Source organism: Siniperca chuatsi, linkage group LG5 (genome assembly GCF_020085105.1).
Source record: "Siniperca chuatsi isolate FFG_IHB_CAS linkage group LG5, ASM2008510v1, whole genome shotgun sequence".
Lineage (NCBI taxonomy): Eukaryota > Metazoa > Chordata > Actinopteri > Centrarchiformes > Sinipercidae > Siniperca > Siniperca chuatsi.
In genome coordinates this window covers 3,084,935-3,103,912 of record NC_058046.1, presented here as the reverse complement: position 1 = coordinate 3,103,912, position 18,978 = coordinate 3,084,935, and the positions used below count along the sequence as shown (strand labels likewise).

The window sequence follows — 18,978 nt, the reverse complement described above, 5'->3', positions numbered from 1 at the left end:
CTTATTGGCGGCTGACCAACAGTTGTAAAAAGTGTTCATGTGTCTCACTGATTAATTTTATGCCAAGTGATTGATTAATTAATCAACTAATACAGCACTAAAGAGTCCTGTAAATGTTCTTGCAAGTCCTTCTGTTCACTCACAGCTAAACAGGACTCATTGATTATATATAATTTTTGGGACAGAAACATTAAAGGGACATTAAGTAAAGTAACTGGTCACTTGACTTCTTTTTCTTGTCAAAAGGGGGTTGATTATACGTAAATGATGATGGTTGGTTACCTGCCAAGGTAGCGTCTGAACTTCCCAGCCACAAAAAAAAAAAAAAAAAAACATTTTGTCTGGTGGTGATTTCCCCACTCTGGTCTTTTCAGCTCGTCTTTCATCCATGCAAGGCGCAGAAGTCGAAGTCCGCGAAGGCTTCCTGCTGCTCGGCAGAGAGGCTGAAGGGCTTGGAGGGAGGCGACAGGATTGGCTGGAGTCGAGTGAACTCGCTGTCGAAGTTGCTGACATCCATCGACTCTTTGATTGACGGCAGGAACGGTGGTTTTACTCTCTTGGCCAGCAGGGCTTCCCAGTCGATGGTCTGAAAGACAAGTTTCCACAAAGTGAACAATGAAGTTATCCTTTCGTATTGAGTCAATATTAACTGCTGTCCACAGTTTATTGTAATTTTGATCAAAACATTCAATTTACAGCATTCAGTCACAAAGGTTTCAGCAATCGATAATTTAGTGGAATGTGTTTGTCACAGCTTGGATGTGTCTTGGCAGGTTCATACAATGGCTAATCAATACAAATCAATATCTCATTAGGCTGAATCACAAGTGGTGGACATTGATTTTTAAAAAGGTTTAGAAGTTTATCAGCAAACCATTTGTTTAGAGAGTACGCAATGTTTAAAGAAAGTGATTAACCTCAAAGAATTTCTCTCCTTTGACCTCGTTTGCGTCCCTCTCTCCAGCTCCGAGCCTTTTCAGAGGATTCCTCTTCAACAGCTGTAGACGAATGAACAGGAAAGTTTGTCAAAGTTTACCAGTGTTCATTCTCAGATTACAATAATTTCATCCAACTGAATATTGAAAGGTATTGCAGAAACTCCATCGGCAGCCAGATCCCTGGCTTGACTGTAATTGTTTCTCTATTGTAATAATTATAATCATATCTTAGCGTCTGAAAAGCTACGGTGCAAAAAATGTATTATACTTTAAAAAGTAATACCAGTTATCACAGTCTCTGGTAGATGAGATTATAATATTAAACATCTTTTTGATTATTACAGCTAGGATCTGTCTCAAAGCTTGACCTTTTCAGCCATAAACATTATTTTATATTCTATTCAAGATCCTTAGGTTTTCAAATATACCAAATTATGTTTCACCGAATTAATGGGAAATGGGTATAAAATGAGGCATAAATAGTTAGGAGTTACGTGAGACTGGGAGAGCAGATAAGAGGCTTTTGTGTGGATTTTGTGTCCTTGTCTCTCTCTCTCTCTCTCTCTCTGTGTTCTTGAGCCTTGCCTCTTTATTGTGTTTGTGTAGTCTGTCCTCTTCCAGGTCTCCATGGTGGAGAGGAGGTCATGTGGCTCACGTCCTGATCTGTTTGGCGACACCTGAAGTTGCTCAACGTCCTCCTGGATCCATTCTTCATATATGTTTACAATCTATAATTTTGTCATCCTGATTGTCCATACTGTAATTTTACTATGTTGGTTTATTCTGTACACACGACATCTATTTCCTGTCTGTCCGTCCTGGGAGAGGGATCTCTCCTCTTTTGCTTTTCCTGAGGTTTCTTCCATTTTTTCCCGTTAAAAGGTTTTTTTTGGGGAGTTTTTCTTTAGCTGAATCAAGGGTCTAAGGACTGAGGGTGTTGTATGCTGTACAGATGCGAAGCCCCTTGAGGCAAATTTGTGATATGTGATATTGGGCTATATAAATAAAGCTGACTTGACTTTTACCTTCTGGATGATGGAGACAGCACCAGGAGGAAGAGACCCTGGATACTGCACATCATCATTGACAATGCTGTCAAACACCTCCTCCTCATCCTCACCAGGAAACGGAGACTAGTAGCAGGGCAGAGAGATGCTGAGTTAGCGATATAACCCTGGTATATTTTGGAATTTAATACTTTGGAAACTTATAGCTAAATGGGAATCTACTATTGCACTAGACATTGCAATTTGAACACCTTGTCATTCAAAGCTTTGAATATGGACATAAATGATGACAGAAAAACCAGAGAAAAAACACAATGAGTTACAAATGCTAGTGAAGCTGAGGAGAGGGGGCACAACTTCTATCCACAATTAAATATGTGTTAACAACCTCTCCCACAAGCATCTCGTAGATGAGGACGCCCATCCCCCACCAGTCCACTGCTCGGGTGTAGTTGTCGTCTGTCAGGACCTCAGGAGCCAGAAACTCGGGAGTCCCACAGAAAGTCGAGGTTCGATCTCCGTAACCCATCCCTGCCGAAAGAGTGACAAAAGCATCATCACAGATCGACTTAAGAAGAGTTTTGAGTAAGTTTTAAACCAAGAATCAGAAGTATGAGTAATTAAAGCCTGTAAGTGTAAGATTTAACCATTTTCTGCTGCGACCATTTCCCGACTCAGGTACACAGACAATGGGCTGAAAGCAACACATAGATTGCACCTATTTTCACTAGGATTTTCACATTTTTCTACCAACAAAAACTTCCATGGGAATAATTTGAAAGTTACTATAATTGCATAAAAACTCAACGCATAGAGGCTTTTTGTAAATCTGTTAAGTTGTAGTGAAGAAATGAGCCAAAAATAAGTTGTAGCAGGTGTGTTTGGTGGGGGAAAGAGTCAGGTGATGTATTGACAGTGTGTTAAATCAATTCACCTTCTTTACAAAGTCCAAAGTCTGTGATTTTCACAAATCCATCAGCATCCATTAACAGGTTGTCCAGCTTCAGATCTCTGTGTAAAACACAGAGTACATCAGAAATACTTTAATTTATGTAATTATACCTGAAGCTACAGTACCTGTACAGTGACATGACATCACTATGGCCGGTGTGACTTACCGATAGATGATTTTATTCAGATGCAGGAACTCTAAACCCAGCAGGACACATGCTGAATAAAACCTGCACACAACAACAACAGATTTTAGATTATGGATTACCGCACTTTCTGCGCCACCTAAATATCTTTAGAAAAGAAATGGTTTCTTTGATGTAACCTAAAATAAACTACCAAGCCATTTTCAATTGGAAAAACTCTGTTGCTATATTTACTGGCTCTCTCTCGATCGTAGACCTGATGGTTTTTAGAGTGTGATGATCTTACAATGTAAAAATGCTAAAATATATATGCTCTTACATTACACAAACATACTGTTTGCTAACAGTGGAGTGTCTTTAAACTACAGGAGGACATACGAACCTGGTCTGGGCCTCGGTGAAGACGTTGTTGTGGATGTGGATCATGAGGTCGCCGCCTGGTAAATACTCCATGACAAAGCAGACGTGGTCGCTGGTCTGGAAGCAGCCGTGGAGGTTCACCAGGAACGGATGTCTAGATGCGTTGATCATCTCAAAGATCCTCTTCTCACTCATAAGGCTGCAGAATAACGCCTCAGATTAACACGAATTACTCTGAACGTAACACATTTCCTAGACCTGTATAACAAATTGCCACCTTTAGATCTTGAATGTGGTTTTACTGTTTCTTGTAAAGTTTTAGCTCATATTGAGGAACTTTTATTCAGTAATTAAGTATGGCCTTGGGTCTATATACATACAAAAAAAATAAAAAGCTACAAAGATATAAAAATGGAGCCCCTAAACTAAATGCCTAAGAAATACAATAAGTCAATTCTAACTTTGTTTTACCTCTGTCTTCTTTTAGCTTAAAACTCATTTAAATTACAGCAAGCATTACATTTTTCCTTATTTTGCTGTAATGGATTTGCTTAATGTAGAAATCAATAAAGGTGCTTTATTCTGTCAAATAGGGTTTAATGAAGTAAAATGCATTAACGGTGTCAATAAAACAAACCCTTTCTCAAGGTGGATTGTTGGCGTTTGATTTATTCAATTTAATTTGAAGCAAACTGCCAAAGTTGGTTACTATTAAAGTTTAAAAGGGTCCATTTGCCCAAATTACAAAGTGACTTAACTTCTACTTAGCCCTTGTGGTGTCTTGACATGCAGTTTAGGAATTACGTGCCAATGTTTTGATATATTGGTCTACTGTCACCCCAAAACCATGGAGGTGAATGGTATTTTTGGAGCTCAAAGCACCAAAAATGTACATCTGTATAATCCACAGACCTCACTCTGTACAGTTTTTACTGGAACTACTTTCTACTGAAGACAGAATGCTTTGTAATTTGGGTGGACCCTGGTATACCCGTTTAGAGGTCTAGTTTTTTTGTAATTTGGATAAAGTGACTCTTTAAAGCTTCCCCAGTCCTTCCACACACCTGTCCACTTCATCACGAGTCACAATGTCTTTTTTCTTCAAGGCTTTGATGGCGTACAGTTTTCCTGTCTTCTTAAACTCTGCCAGCAGGACCTAGACCGAAACATTCACAAGCAACCAACTGAGGACAAACACGAGAAGACGTTTTGATCAAGCATGAAGAGCTTAAGTGAAAAACTTTTAAACTGTTACCTTCCCAAAGTGTCCTCTGCCAAGAACTGAAATATATTTGTAATCTTCCATCTGCATCCTTGTGAAGACACAAACATTTAAAATAAAGGCCATGTTTCATTCATAACTTTTAACATTTACAGTATATAAGATAATGTCTTGTGTGTGCATGTGTGTATGTGTGTGTACTTTGGAGCAGATACAGGTTGATCTTCACTTTCTTCTGTATTGTTTATGGATGACTGCAAATAAAGACAAAGTTTGGAACATTTTACCATTCAGTTGCAACCAAGATTCAGCTCACCACAAATCACATCCAAATATCAATCCAAATGTTTCTCTTCATTTCTACCTGCTCCACTGCATTTATTACTGCCACTCCATCCAAGAGAGCATTGCTGAGTTTTAAAAGAGTTTCTTAAAATGAAAGAATTGTATAAGTTTCTGAACCCACAGGAGTGTCCTTCCTTAATCCTTCACTAAAAGCTAAAATCACCTTATAAATGAAGTTCCATCTGGTGGATGATGAAAAGCTCTATATAGCATGTCTTAGCATTTTCCCCAATCATAAAAGAAATTGATGAAATGCTACAAGTGAAGTAGAATAACTGTCATTTTTAACCTCTGTTCTTTTAAACTGTAACATTATAAAATATAAGTATCGCTAACATGTTTGGTTTTAACATTACATCATATAAAGAAGAATGAAACCTACTGGAAACATTTATGTTTTTAGCCATGCTAGCAGAGACATTAGCATTTAGCACTGCTGTGCTCAAGTACAGACTCACAGAGCAGCTAGTGTAGCTTTAGACTGTTAGTTGTGTTATTATATTGCTCATAATGTTGGAGTTCAAATAGATTAGGCTTTTGCTACTGTTTCATTCTTTCGAAGTCACTTTGGATAAAAGTAAAGTGAAAATACCCCAAAATTAAAATGTGATGACATGTCCTTTATGGCAGGTTTGTCAATAGTCTTTTACCAGGTTTTCTTGCAGTGCAGGCACAGATGAGGTTTTGTGTGCTGTAGTGATGATGGTGGGAGTGTTGTCTCCCTGGTCGAGGCTGGTGGGAGAGGGCTGATCCTCAGTGATGCTGAGTCTGATTACTGGAGCTTCACTGCAGATGTACAAAGACAAAAAACAAAAGGCAATTGTTCAGTTTCAACCCCAACAGTCTTGATTCCAACTGGATCCACCCACACTAAAAAATGTGTTGGCCCATGGTACTAAAGTCTGAAGGTCTGACATCTGGGATGTTCAACTTGGCTGCTAAACAGTAATGCCTTTTCATAAAATGCCAAACAATAAACAAACATACTGTTGCAGAGGATGCGACAATGCAAATTGGAAATAAGTATAGTTTTGGTGGAGGTTTACACTCTCTACTAATTACGATCTAACACTATGTCAGGTCTAGTTGTGATGCTTAGATTTATTTCTGACCTTGGCAGTGGAGAGGTGGTCTGAAGCTCCTTCTCAGTTGGACGCAGGGTGTTGTTGGCCACGACGTCGGGGGTCGTAGAAAGGGACGAGCTGAATGTGGTGAAAGAGCTGTAGCGAGGGAGGATGCTCATCATCAGATGACCCCATGTGGCAAAATTCATGTTCATCTGGGCCGCTCTGAGGAAGTTCTTCCCTGAGGAAGAAGAAAAATAACTTAACAGATCAACCAACAACAGGTAAAGAAAGTGAAGAATTTAAATACTGACATGCTTCATAGCATAAGTTACACTTAAGAAACAGAAACACAAATGAGGCCAAATGAAATCTTGTGCTCCTATAGGTTGTTCGTCTGTACCTCTCTCTTTAGTGAAGATACATCGCTGACGTCTCAGTTTCGGCTGCCGCTCAATGACAGCGTCAATGAATCGAAGCTGAAAAAATCCAGAACAGAATAACATCTTTTTTTGGACGCTCCCTTGTGTTTATGCATAGATTAAAGAGTTCCTGAACATTTTATATTTAAAATTTGTTCAAATTTATTACATTTAAATTGATACCATGCGTATATGAACATACTTGTAAATATGGCGAAAATGTGTGATTTAAAAATACCAGTCAAAAAAAAAAAAGAGTCAAGCATGGCCATAAAACAAAGAAAATTCCACGTGGTTTGAAGACTTTTAATACTTTTCCATACTTTTTGAGAATTTCTCTATTAGGAGACCACATTGATTGCACCATCAGATCATTACTAGACATTATAGGACCTTTGCTACCACACACCAGGCAGGTCATTGTGTGTACCTTGGCATAGAGGAGCCCCTGTGGCTCCAGACTTAACTCCTGGCTGTGGTCTGGGTTGTCCATCATCTCCTCCAGTCGCAGGAACTTGACTGCACACATCGCCCTCCGGTCCCGCCAGAACACACCGACCTCCAGCTCTCGAGACTATCAGTAATTTGACAGCAGACACAACAAGCACACACGTGGACGATGAATTTGGACCTGGAGTGTTTGATATTCAAAAGATAGATTTAATTTAGTTTGATTTGCTTTGATGATTTCAGCAGAGAGTTGTCTTTTTGCCAATGATATTTCCAACGGGAAATATATTTCAGGATTGTATTGTTCTGTAGGTTCCAAAATTTAAAACTGATCATGAAAACAAACAAACAAACAAACAAAATAAGCTTTTAAATGTGTTGCTCCAATCAGAGGGAACAATAAACCAGCATCTGAAACTGGAACACTTGATTTCTTTCTCTGATTTTAACGTTTTAATCAGAATCAGGTTTATTGCAGAGTAGTTTTTCACATACAAGGAATGTGCCTTGGTATTTTGATGCATAACAATAGACATAGTAAGAGAAAAGAAAAAGAAAAAATAGAAGTACTGCAAATGTCAAGAATCCGAAATATAAAATAGAAACATTTACAATAAAATATATGAAATATATATGGAAAAAAAACATGATCTGTTTTTAAATTGAAAAGAGCTGTGCAGTGTTTGAAACAAAGTAGAAATATTGTGTGTATTAATATATGTTCACACTATAAAGTACAAAGGATATGTGCAATGTAGAGATAACAATCCAAAAAATCTGTGTTAATGCACTGAGTCAGATGTGGAGGCTTTACCTTATAAAGTCAGAATTGAGTTTTAATTAGGTGAAACCCCGTGCTAGTACTTACTTCTGTCTCAATTCTTGAAACAAACAAAACAAAACACCTGGAAGCACTTGTACTATTAGCGCCGAAAATGCTTTTAGTTGTTACCTTCCTGTACATTTTCTGTGTAATAAATGACTGAGATTTTGTGATGAATTAATATCTGCAGGTATTAGGGAGACACCTGTTGGTGAGAGACAGAACTACAACAGTAATAAATCACTGCAGTACAGCTGCTACAAATAACGGGGTAGAGGGGGCACATCATGGTGTCCAGCAGCTTCTCCTGCTGCCCACTGAAAGGACTGACCTCAGACCAGTGAGAAGCACAGTAGGTCTCAATGTTGAACACAGAGAAGGCGTATAAACAGTGGTGGGAAAGGTATTCAGATCTGTTCCTTAAGTAAAAGAAGCAATACCACAATGTAAAAATACTCCATTACAAGTAAAAGTACTGCATTCAAAAGTATACTTTAGTGAAAGTATCATCAGTATCAAAAGGGAAGAGCGCAGGTTCATGCAGAATGGAGTGTTAAATTCTGTATATAAATATAATTTTAATGTTGTAACTGATGAAGGTGGAACTAACTTTCCAGTTAATCAATTAAAATCATACTTTATTAGATCATTGTGTTTTGTATGTTACAGCTGTCAAGTAAATGTAGTGGAGTAAAAGGAACAATATTTTCCTCTGAAATGTAGTGAAGCAGAAGTTTAAAGTAGCAGAAAGTACCTCAAAATAATGTTATAATAATGATGTTATTTCTACCACTGAATAAACTTCTAAAACCCTTTCTGTCTATACATTTTTTGCTTTTTTGGGAAAACAGACGTCCTGTACATTCATCATACACGGAGAACATATTTCAATGGCGCCTTGTTTCTGTAATTTAACTTACTTCAGGTTGAAACAGGATGATCGGGAGGGAAGTAAAGTACACAGGAAAGACTGCTGGAACGTGGGTGGCGTCGGTCAGAATGAACATGAAAAATGACTCACAAATACTGGAAGATGGACTACAGTAAAGGGGGTTTAAATGATGGGAAACTGTGGTGGAGCTATTGTTTCTGAGTTTTTCTAACACTTTCTACATAACAAACTTGCCACTAACATCAAAAATACAGACTACAATTTTTACTTTTTTTTTTATTACTGGATCATAATTAATGATGTATTAATGTGTTCATCACTTTAATGTTGCAGCTGGTAAATGTGGAACTAATTTTAATTACTTTTTATACTACTAGGTAGCTTACCTTTAATAACACATCATAATTTATTAGTTGATTTATATGTTAATAATCTAAATCTGCAAAGTAACTAAAGCTGTCAGATAAATGTAGTGGAGTAAATAGTACAATATTTTCCTCCAAAATGTAGTGGGGTTGAAAGTAGAAAGTAGCAGAAAGTGGAAAGTACAAGTACCTCAAAGTTGTTCTTAAGTACAGTACTTGAGTAAATTAACTTTTGACTGTTTGAGATGAAGGGGAGTCAAAGACATGACTACACTGAAGCAGATGATCAAAACCCTGAAGCATGTACGCAGGGTTTCGCCATGTTTCATGTAAATGCTCAGTATGATCAACAGCAGGACAAGGGTATTTCAAAGTGGAGACACTAGTGTGCTACTAGCGTAAACATACTCAGACTGACTGCATGTCAGTTACAGGACTCACCCGCTCCAGCTGGATGCAGAACGTCTGATCCCAGCTCAGCCTGCTGACGGCTGCCCAGCGAGTCTGGCCGACCGCTCTGGTGTCCAGCCTGAGCACCGCGCTGATCTCCACTGAGGGACAGAAAGTAACACTGAACCTAACAATTCACAGGCTCGATCCAAACAACTGTCAGGATCTATCCTGTTGAATCCCCCCCTGCTCACTTAGTCAGAGTGTTTACATAAAGTGTTTCTAATCGGATTAAGGCAATAGTCTGATTATTAGATCTGTCAACTCGACACTTTAATCAGTTCATTGAGTTAAAGTTAAAATCTGAGCATTCATAAACTGATTAACTTGTTAATTTACTACAATATGTGCACCTTAGTCTTGTTTCCTTTGGTGTTTGGAGAAGTTCAAGTTAATTTTTCATTTCAACTGTGAAAAATACATCGTAGAAAAGGTTTCAATCGTCAAATTTAAGCTATGGCCTGGCTGTGTTTTCGAGTTCCCGAACCAGATCCATGGTTTTCTGCCCAAAATTCTGCAAAATAAGACAGTGTAGTCCCTCATTCGTCCAGGAATGTTCCATCGTAGAAAAGCTTAAATTTCTGAGTTCAGAGACCATTTTTCACAATTGAAAATGACTTCCGGATGGGAGCCGAAACGTCTTGATTCTGAAAACAGTGTCCAGATGACGACGACTGAAACCTTTTCTACGATGGAACATTCCTGGACGAACGAGGGACTACACTGTCTTATTGTGAAAAATACAGTTAAAACTAAATGTTCTTTTTCTGGACTAGAGTATAGAGCTGACAAAACGTCAGACAAAGAATAAAATCATCAATACAAAAACAAAAAACATCTTAAGTGTATGGGTCCATGAAAACATGAGTGCAGTAAACAATCTGAGTATGTTCAAAGATTTAAAGTGGTGTTTCTATGTTAATAAAGTGCTGCGGCATTGCAGACAGTTCATTTAAATGAACTTAAAGCTGCATTAATTGTCTTATTGGCCAATTTGGGGCAGAATATTTTATCGTCTAATGAAGTTACTGTAGCTAACATGTTAGCTTCCACATTCAGCAGACACGGGGCAACATTATCATTCCATCGAAAGTCGCAAGTCCAGTATTCACTCTCCTTTCAGCTCTGATTTGGTCTCCACCAACTCCTGAGACAAATATCTGGCTCTTTAGCTGCTAGATTTTCCACTTACTTCACCAGCTCGTCTCTAACTGTGTCTGTCTGCTGTTTGCTGCTGGGCAGGTAGTGTACTGGGGGTTTTTCAGAGCTTGTCAGCTGAAAACAGCTGCTGATGCTGCTGGAAACAACGCTGATGGGAGCGCTGAGACTGAACCTTACAGTAAATGTGCACTGAGAGAGGCTAAAAATGTCACGATTAGTGATTTCAGGCAACAGCGGGAGGAGGACTCCAATGCAGACAAAAACACATACAAGGCAAGCAGGTAGGATGAATGGAAATCTACTAAAGGCAATGGTCAGGAACAAGTTAATTTACAAGTTGGCAATGGGATGGCAGTCCGAACAGTCAAACAAGAGGGCACAACTGGTGAGCAGGTCAGGAACAGGTGTGCAAAGGATATGAGCAACACTGATGATCTGGCAGGGCAAATGGTAAGTGGGCAGGTACATATACACACAACTCACTGATCGGGGGAATGAGGGGCAGGTGTGCTGGCAGTGAAGCAGTGATGAACCGGAGAACAGGGGATTTATCAGAGGAAACAGATGCAACTGTGACAAAAAAGCTCTGTAAAGCTGCAGCATTGGCGAGAATTTTCAGTGGGTTCAAATGACAGTCATTTGATTCATTGTTGATATAAAAAATATTGATTAGTGGAGCTTTAATTAAAATCATCAATGTAACAAAAACAAAAAGCAATGATGTCCCTTCATTTCCCTTAAGAGGGTTCCTTCTACTCACTTTACTTTCAGTACCTGGGGTTTTTGTTCGTGTTAATATACTGACTCTAGACACTACAACCAAGAGCACCAGTTAAATATAAAACCAGTGTGGATCACCCCAGCTGGAATCAAACCTGAAACTTTAACCATTTTAATGGCATGCTATTCCCACTGAGCCATACAGGAAAACTCAACAGTGAATGAGTAATTCTTCCACTTCCAAAGCTGCAAACTTATAATGAGTTTATACTTGTTTCAATCATTTGTCTCTTCCGTTCAATTTTAACAAAATAGCAAGTAAATGTCATGCCATTTAGCAAATTACTTTTTGAAATGACATAGCCGCCTTTCAACATCCTTGGCAGAGGGTATGATGTAATAAAATGCAATAAGCACACTGATATTGATATTAAATTAACCTTTATACAAGTATTTCATACTTTACAACAAGTATGTTTCAATTTTAGTAAAAATGCTTTTAAATATCTGTAACAACTGTAAATCCGTGTAAACAAAAACAACAACTATGCAACTGAGCAATCTCAATTAATTGATGAAGACCATGAGATGTGATTGAAAGCTCAGAAAAACAGCTAATATATGGAGCAACAACTTTCACACTCATCTAAACGTGCTTGTAATTCACTCACACTCATATTCACACACAGTGAATTGAACAAGCATATGTTTATACGTCATGACCCTACGACTGTCTGCATTTTAGTGTTTTATTATTTTATCAATTGTCTTTTTTTTGTGACTTTTTTTTTTTTTAATGGATCCACATAATTTCCTAATAATTTCCAACAAAGTTTTCTGGAAAGAACTATGTAATTTGGCACTAATTAAAGGGAAAAAGTTTTAAAAAGGACTTTTTAAAACCCCCCAAAAAGCTCAATTTAAACCCAAATAAATAATTTATTTATTATTAGAAAACATTACTCTCCATGGTAGTTGTATTATATGCTTGCCTGTAGACAAATTTCACATTTTTGCATTTTCATTTGACCAGCTGTGCACTCACTAAATGACTCTCTAGGTTATGCTAGTAAGTAATTGGAGTCAACTGGAAATATACCAATTGAACACCTGTTCTATTTTCTCTATAATTACATAGTTCTCTCTAGAACCTATCCCAGGAAATAATTCAGAAATTACAGATACTGTTACTGTATTATTACTTATATTGTTAGTTTCTGTTGCTCTAAGAATTCAGTTGTACTTGAGTGATCAATAACATTTCATCCTACTGTATATTCAATAGGAAACAGCTGAGAAACAAGCTAAACTGTTGGCAAAACAGTAAAATGTAAAAACTAAATGTAAAATGTCCACTTACCAGAGGGTCTGTTGGTCCCATGAGCAGCTGGTGAACTGTCCTCAGTGGGACTCAGATGGTTTTCCTGCTCTGGGTGTGTCAGAGGTTTCAGTAAGTCCTCACATCCAAGAAGCCTGACTTCAAGTATACCTGAAAAAAATAATAAAGAGAATTTAATTTTGACTTTAAAAACAGAATATTCAATTCTCAGTTTACAAGAAGAGCATCTACTAAATTAAATGTGTTGCTATCAAGTGTAAAAGTAACTACACGCAAGTTGGAATTGATTTTGAGAACTGTTCTTACTAAATACTTCAACCCTACACTGTGTAACCATGCGTGTTTCTAGTGCCTGGTAATGAATTTCAGTTAAGACAGTTGACCAAAATGAAAGCAGCATTTTAAAATAAAACCTTTCATTTGTCAGCATGAATAAATCTCTCAGACTGAAGCCTTTAATCAGCGCTGTCTGGAGCTGCACACCGAGCTTTCACATCCTCATTTTCTTCATTTCACTGTAGTGCTAACAGCTGTGGAGCAGAAAATCACCCCCTGTGTTTTCACTACTCTGAGAATCGCTCTCTTTATTTGCTGCCAACAGAGCAACTCCAGGATTTGTCTCCTCGTTACATCATCAAAAGGCTTTTTTTTTTTTTTGCCTCGAAAAGGGAGAGACTGGCTTACAACTGAACCGTCCAAAACCAAGAGATTACATCTGATTATCGACTGCCAGAGGTCACTATATGGTAAACCATGTTCAAACACTGGGCACCCATGATGCTACAGAGAACGGCTGCATGTTTGAGTGAAAAAAATACAAAGAAAATCAACTTGCAATTACTTTCTTCGAATGAAATGTTGTTTAAAAATGTTCATTTCAAGGTGCTGTGCAGAATCCATAACCTGCAAATCAGGCTGAATCTGAGAGAAAATGCTTGACTTTATTCAAACCAAGTAAACCTGAAGTATTAGTGTGGCCCTCTTTCTCATACAGACACACTTACTCATACAAACTTTTTAAGTGCGTGAAAATGAATCATGCAGAAAACTTTATCTCTATACACGCAAAACAAAATGTCAGTATTGTTCAGAAACAAGAAGCGCAATTTGCAAAGATATGTACCAGTCAAGGAGGCAGGTCTGATAGAGAAGATGGACGGGGAGGTGGACAGGGGACAACCAGGTCTGGAGATTTGGGGAGACGGGGGTCCCTCTGAAGAGTTGACCCCCCCTGCATTCTGCTGTAGAGGCGCCTGGTTCTTTTCCTTCGGGCATTTCTCCAGGGACAGCTGCAGAAGATCCAGCTTCTGGGAGGACTCCTGCACCCGGGACCGAGCCTGACAAGAAGATAAACATTGTGTTGTTATGTTTGGTCTTAAATATAGTGCTGTTTGGTATTTTGGGATACGGTTAGTGTGCTGCACTTTGAACATAAACATGTTTTCAAGACTTTAACCAGGATTGACAATTTTTGCTTTTATTAAATATCAAATTTTAGCTAAAATCGATGCCCAGTGAAGGTGCTGCTCTGACCAAAGCTAAACAGGATCGAAAACCTGACGTTAAACTTTATTTTTGTTGCATATTTAATGTTTTCAATTAACACAATTAACGGACCATACCTGTGATGTGGGATTGGACTTTATATTACTGGTTTCTATTCATTTATATGTGACATAAAATTCAAATGGAAACTTGTACACATGTAACATGTATCCCAAACTTTGTCTGACGTCGCATATGGAGGGTCCCCCTATCTTAAAGAGCTGCTGCCCATCAATCAGGTTTCATTGAGAGAGTTTTAATGATCTAAAGGTTTCAGAGGCGCCAATCTAAAAATATCTGTATCAGCCTTCAAAACTCAGGGGACTCAGGGGAACCCAAATGTTCTCAACATGTTCCAAGTAGACATCTTTCTCTGTAGCTACAGGTTATTCTACAATGCAGTTGACAGGTAAAACAAAGTGTACAGTTACATGAATGTGCTGTCATGTGAGTGTGGAAAGTCAATATCCTTGAAAAACTTGGCAACAATCATTAACCACAGTTTTACTTCTACTGCCAGCCTGTATCTATTTCCCCATGTTTAGATTGCACATCAGCATTCTGGCTCCCCTGAACTCGAGCTACTTTAAAATAAAACTAATTGAGAGACCTACCTCTGCCAGTGCCTTCTGGTCCAGCGATGAGATTCCCTCCAGCTGCTTCACCACATCTTTGGCCAGCACCAACGCATCTGTCTCTCTCTGCATGTAGTGCTGCAACTCTGCCAAACGAGCATCCACAGGACTGACAGCGACCGGAGAGATCCCTGAGAGTAAGAGAGAGAGAATTTCAGAATGAAGGAATTCATTTCAGACGAGCGATACATCCTCGAGAGATCCTCACTGAAACTCTTTTCATTCCTGCAATCAGTATTTATAAAGCTGAAGTGAGCCCTTTTCTCTCGAATGTCACTGTGCTCCAGGCAAAGGTCTTAACATTAGATTTTTTATGTTTCTGGCATTTAGCTGACACTTATCTGAAACGTATGAAAGCTATAAAAGGCGAGATAAAAATGACTGGGAGAAAAACCCTTCACCTGTTGCTAAGTTAATATAAGGAGACAAGCCATGGAGAAAAAAAAGCAGTTATATAAAATGTGGTAATTTAGACTGAAAGAATCCTAGTTTTTTCCTCTTGCTGCTTGGGGCTTTGCCCTACAAATGTCTAGTTTTAAATGTTGATCCATTTAATCACTGCTTTTCCTTAACAGCTTAAATCATTTTCTAAAAAACTAACAGTTTACTGGGGGGAATCTGCACTGCAACTGTACACATGGTTAAATGGTTTCTGTTTGTATAGGAAAAAGCTTGAATTCTGTACTTATTTTCTCAAAAATGTTTTAATCAAGTCTTGCATATGCTTATAGGGTGTGAAAAATGATAGTAGTGCTGCAGTTATTTCATCTCTTATTATTTTGATTAGAAATGTGCAACGTTTCCTACGTAAAGATGATGAAAATTGTGAACAAAGCAGCAAGTGACACTGAGTGTAATGTGTAACGTGCCCTGACGTATTAACATTTGCCTTTTCACATTTAGCTGACACTTGGACGCACAGTGAATTAAACTGCCTGCAACAGTAGAGGACTTCAATTCCCGGCAGATCATTATAAGGAATCGATGAGAGGAAAGGAGGCCGGGGGTCAGGAGAAGGAAATATGAGCAGAGGAAACGAGGTAAAGAGTTACTTGTCTCGTATTTCATACTCTTTTACTTTCAAGCCATGCATAATTTTGTAAGTGTTAGTTTCAGAGTTTTCAAACGGCACACATCTCCAGTTTAGAATTAAATGTCACATTTACTCTCTGTCTCTATTAATGCTGTCAGAGTGGTTTCACTTTCTGGATTATACAAATAACACTCATGAGCTGGCAGGAAGCACAGTTTAACCAATATGGGCTTTTGATACTAGCACTGATATTTCTGAACTGAAGTTGCTAAAAGGCAATGTTTTCTACTGTTACTCAGAACTTGACCTTTTTCAAACCAAAAACCTGTACTTTTTCCACAGGAAATGCTTTTTGGGGACACTAAAACTTTACTGAAACTAAAATAATATTTTTTTTGCAGCTTATTACAACATGCCAACCTAAACCTCTTCAATGAAAGGGAAGCTCTGGCATACTTTTACTGCCTTAAAATTGAACTGAATCATTCATTAAAGCATAACATTTTCAAAACCACGAATCTGGATTAAGATCAGCAGGAAAGAAAAAAATCAAGATTGCCGATGTTTGCAAAAGTGCCTGAGATACATCAAAGAGAAAAGTGGTCATAAGCCCCTTCTTTTAACTCTACCAGGCAGTCCTGAACTGTTTCAACTTTTTGAGTTGTCTTTGTAAGTTGTGATCCCCAAAACAGAAAGAGGACATTGACCTCTGACACTAAATTGTCATTTCTTAAGAGAAACAAACAAGTTTTCCTGCCATGCAGCCAAAGAAATAACCATGACATATAGTATCTGCAGGGAGTGATATAATTGGTTATCAATACCAATGACTCAGTAATTTTTTTACCAGATGCTGATGCTTCTAGATTTCACAACTCAATTTCTAGCCTGAACCCCCCCCCCCCATCACATTTGTAATGGCTCAATGATAGATTTGCAGTCTGGTTTTCAAGCCAAAAAAATGGCATTACAGTTGTATTATTCCAATATGCTGTTTTCACTTGTTTCTGATAGATTTCTGGTTTAATGAGCCAGCTTACTCCTCTACATTTAGAAAATCTGACTGTAACAAACAAGCCATAAAGCGTGTCACAGATGTGTTGATGTTGTTGCAGTTGCTACCGGTGAAAGACAGAAATTTCATACCTCTTCTGAGCTAGTTTACATACTAGAAGAAGCTTAGAGGCTGGTAATATCCCCAATCTTACATAAAGAAGGCATATAAATTTGTGTATATAAGAATGCTCTTCTTGACATTCAGTGCATCATTCTGTGACCCTCTAAGGGGTTCATGGTCCAGGACTCTGACCTCCATGTGTAGAGCTGTCATGGTTGCCGCCACCATCATCGGTAATACCGCTGCCGCCACTGCTGCTGCCAGCCTGGGTGACTTTGATAATCTGCAGTCGGATCAGCTCGATCTTGGAGCGGCTATCCTGCAGCATCTGCTGAGCTGTGGACAACATCTGATCCTGGATAAAGACATCACATCAAGAGACAACAAGCCCCACTTCGTCACCACGCTTTTTCCCCCTGACAGGTCAGCGGGGGACAGGAGCGCATTCATGAACAACACACTGACTGAATACAGCCATAGTTTATATTAACAAGTGGCAGAGCATGAGGAAATCGCCAGCGACAGTGCTGCACACACAAATCATTTCCATACTGGACAAAAACAAGTGTCAAAGAAGAGAGGGGATAAGTGAGAACAACATGTTCAAATCAGGTGGAAACAGTATGACTTTGCACTTCACTAACCTCAGGGTGATGCTCTCGCTCCTTGCTGAATAAGGACTAATTTGTCATCCTCTGTGGAGATGGAGAGGGGACTTCTCAGGTTGCGCCTCTCTCCACCTTCACTATCCTTGAAACACAAGTCCCCTGATGTTACAGTGCGTTCACACACTCACACTTTGACAGAGGGCTCTTCTGATGCGGCTCCTACATCTTGAGATCTGGATCACACAGCCTGTCCTCCTGTTTGTTTTTGCCTCCTTGCAGACTCCTCTGCAACATCCCCTTCCTCCCACTGCATCCTCATCCTCCGCTCTGTAATCAAATCCCTCTCTCTCCCTCTCTCTCTCTCTTTTAAGGGGGTTTCTCTCTGCAGGGGGACTACAGAGTCCCTCTCCCGTGCCAGCACTGCTGCTGCTAGTCTGACAGTGCTGATCGCCTGCTCTGGGCTCGGCATTGGCCGCTGCAGGACCACATGTTCCCGTGCTGTCACCAACCAAAAGACAAACACAGAGCTGCTGCTGCTGCTGCTGCTGCTGCTCCCTTCGGGACAAGGCAAAGAGACCAGCCTGCAGTTTTTAGGAGATTTGTTTAACCTGCTTTGACAGAAGGTGGTGTGAAAGACATTAATAAACATACTGAGAGTAGTCAACACACATCCAGGGGGTGGGAAATGAAGGAGCAGCTGCTGGTGTACTTAACATGATCTTGGGCATACAGCTAGGTTTGCTGACAGCATTGTGAATCCCCAATGTGAATGTCTCCAAGCCCTGCATACACACGTCTTGTCTTGTTGTTGTTGTCCTCTTCTCAGCCGCCTGTTATCCTGTAAAATGACAGTGGAGATTGGCGGGCTCAAGTTGACAGGTCATTAATATATGAGTTACATGTAGACATGAAAAGGACACGCTTAAAATATCATTCCTCACCGTACACTTGTCGTAATTGGACTATTGGCTATTACACGTTCACTAGCATAAAGGTTTTCCCCGCTAAATAAGAAAATGTAAAGCTATAATTTAGACATGGCTTTGTTTATAAACACAATGAAGGAGTACGCAAGCTACTGGACATAACCTAAACAAAAATATCCTGTTTATTCGACCTTTTCTTATCTAAAACAAACAATTAGCTAGCTCGGGACAAAACTGTGACTAACGGGCTAATTTGCACTGACCACCAGAACGAGGCTCCTGCCTCAACTGATATTCAGCATCTTTTTAAAGTGCGCAAGTGCGAGTCGGTCCAACTGAAGGTTTGGCCTTGCCTGAATAAACGTATTTTTTGGCCGCAATTAATTTTAAAATCGCAGATTTGATGAATATAAGCAACAGTTCGAGGTTTAGTTCATTTTGGGTGCGATTTTAAGAGAA

General features: G+C 39.1%; 1 protein-coding gene and 1 long non-coding RNA gene across 5 annotated transcripts; one reads left to right on the top strand and one right to left on the bottom strand.

Moving 5' to 3' along the window:
* Positions 1–350: 350 nt before the first annotated feature.
* Positions 351–18,900, bottom strand: LOC122875748 (serine/threonine-protein kinase N2-like). 4 transcript variants are annotated; one of them, XM_044195218.1, is made up of 22 exons: positions 18,535–18,900; positions 18,308–18,431; positions 17,630–18,201; positions 17,178–17,340; positions 14,815–14,966; positions 13,779–13,992; positions 12,677–12,805; positions 9,427–9,536; positions 6,886–7,029; positions 6,437–6,512; positions 6,082–6,274; positions 5,620–5,755; positions 4,826–4,878; positions 4,658–4,715; positions 4,467–4,558; positions 3,425–3,601; positions 3,064–3,126; positions 2,880–2,956; positions 2,334–2,476; positions 1,964–2,071; positions 918–998; positions 351–586 (listed from the first exon to the last, which is right to left on the bottom strand). In XM_044195218.1, the coding sequence occupies exons 4-22, from the start codon at positions 17,332–17,334 to the stop codon at positions 383–385; spliced, it is 2,367 nt and encodes a 788-aa protein (XP_044051153.1). In that variant the 5' UTR covers positions 17,335–17,340; positions 17,630–18,201; positions 18,308–18,431; positions 18,535–18,900; the 3' UTR covers positions 351–382. The 4 variants fall into 4 exon arrangements, with proteins under 4 accessions (XP_044051153.1, XP_044051154.1, XP_044051156.1 ...); XM_044195219.1 differs by having other exon boundaries at positions 17,630–18,431; positions 18,535–18,597; positions 18,783–18,900; XM_044195221.1 differs by having other exon boundaries at positions 17,178–17,321; positions 17,630–18,431.
* On the top strand, positions 14,839–17,283 carry LOC122875756. Its single transcript, XR_006377905.1, has 3 exons — positions 14,839–14,972; positions 15,739–15,875; positions 17,154–17,283. It is a non-coding gene; the product is annotated as an uncharacterized LOC122875756 (long non-coding RNA).
* Positions 18,901–18,978: the final 78 nt, after the last annotated feature.

Bases quoted from the DNA above. Each gene is read 5' to 3' on its own strand.
- LOC122875748 (XM_044195217.1), bottom strand. From the start codon at position 17,334: ATGTTGTCCACAGCTCAGCAGATGCTGCAGGATAGCCGCTCCAAGATC. The intron at 5,756-6,081 runs GTCAGAAATAAA...GTACATCTGCAG, and splicing joins ACCACCTCTCCACTGCCAAG to TGAAGCTCCAGTAATCAGAC. The intron at 3,602-4,466 runs GTGTGTGGAAGG...GTTATTCTGCAG, and splicing joins ACTCGTGATGAAGTGGACAG to CCTTATGAGTGAGAAGAGGA.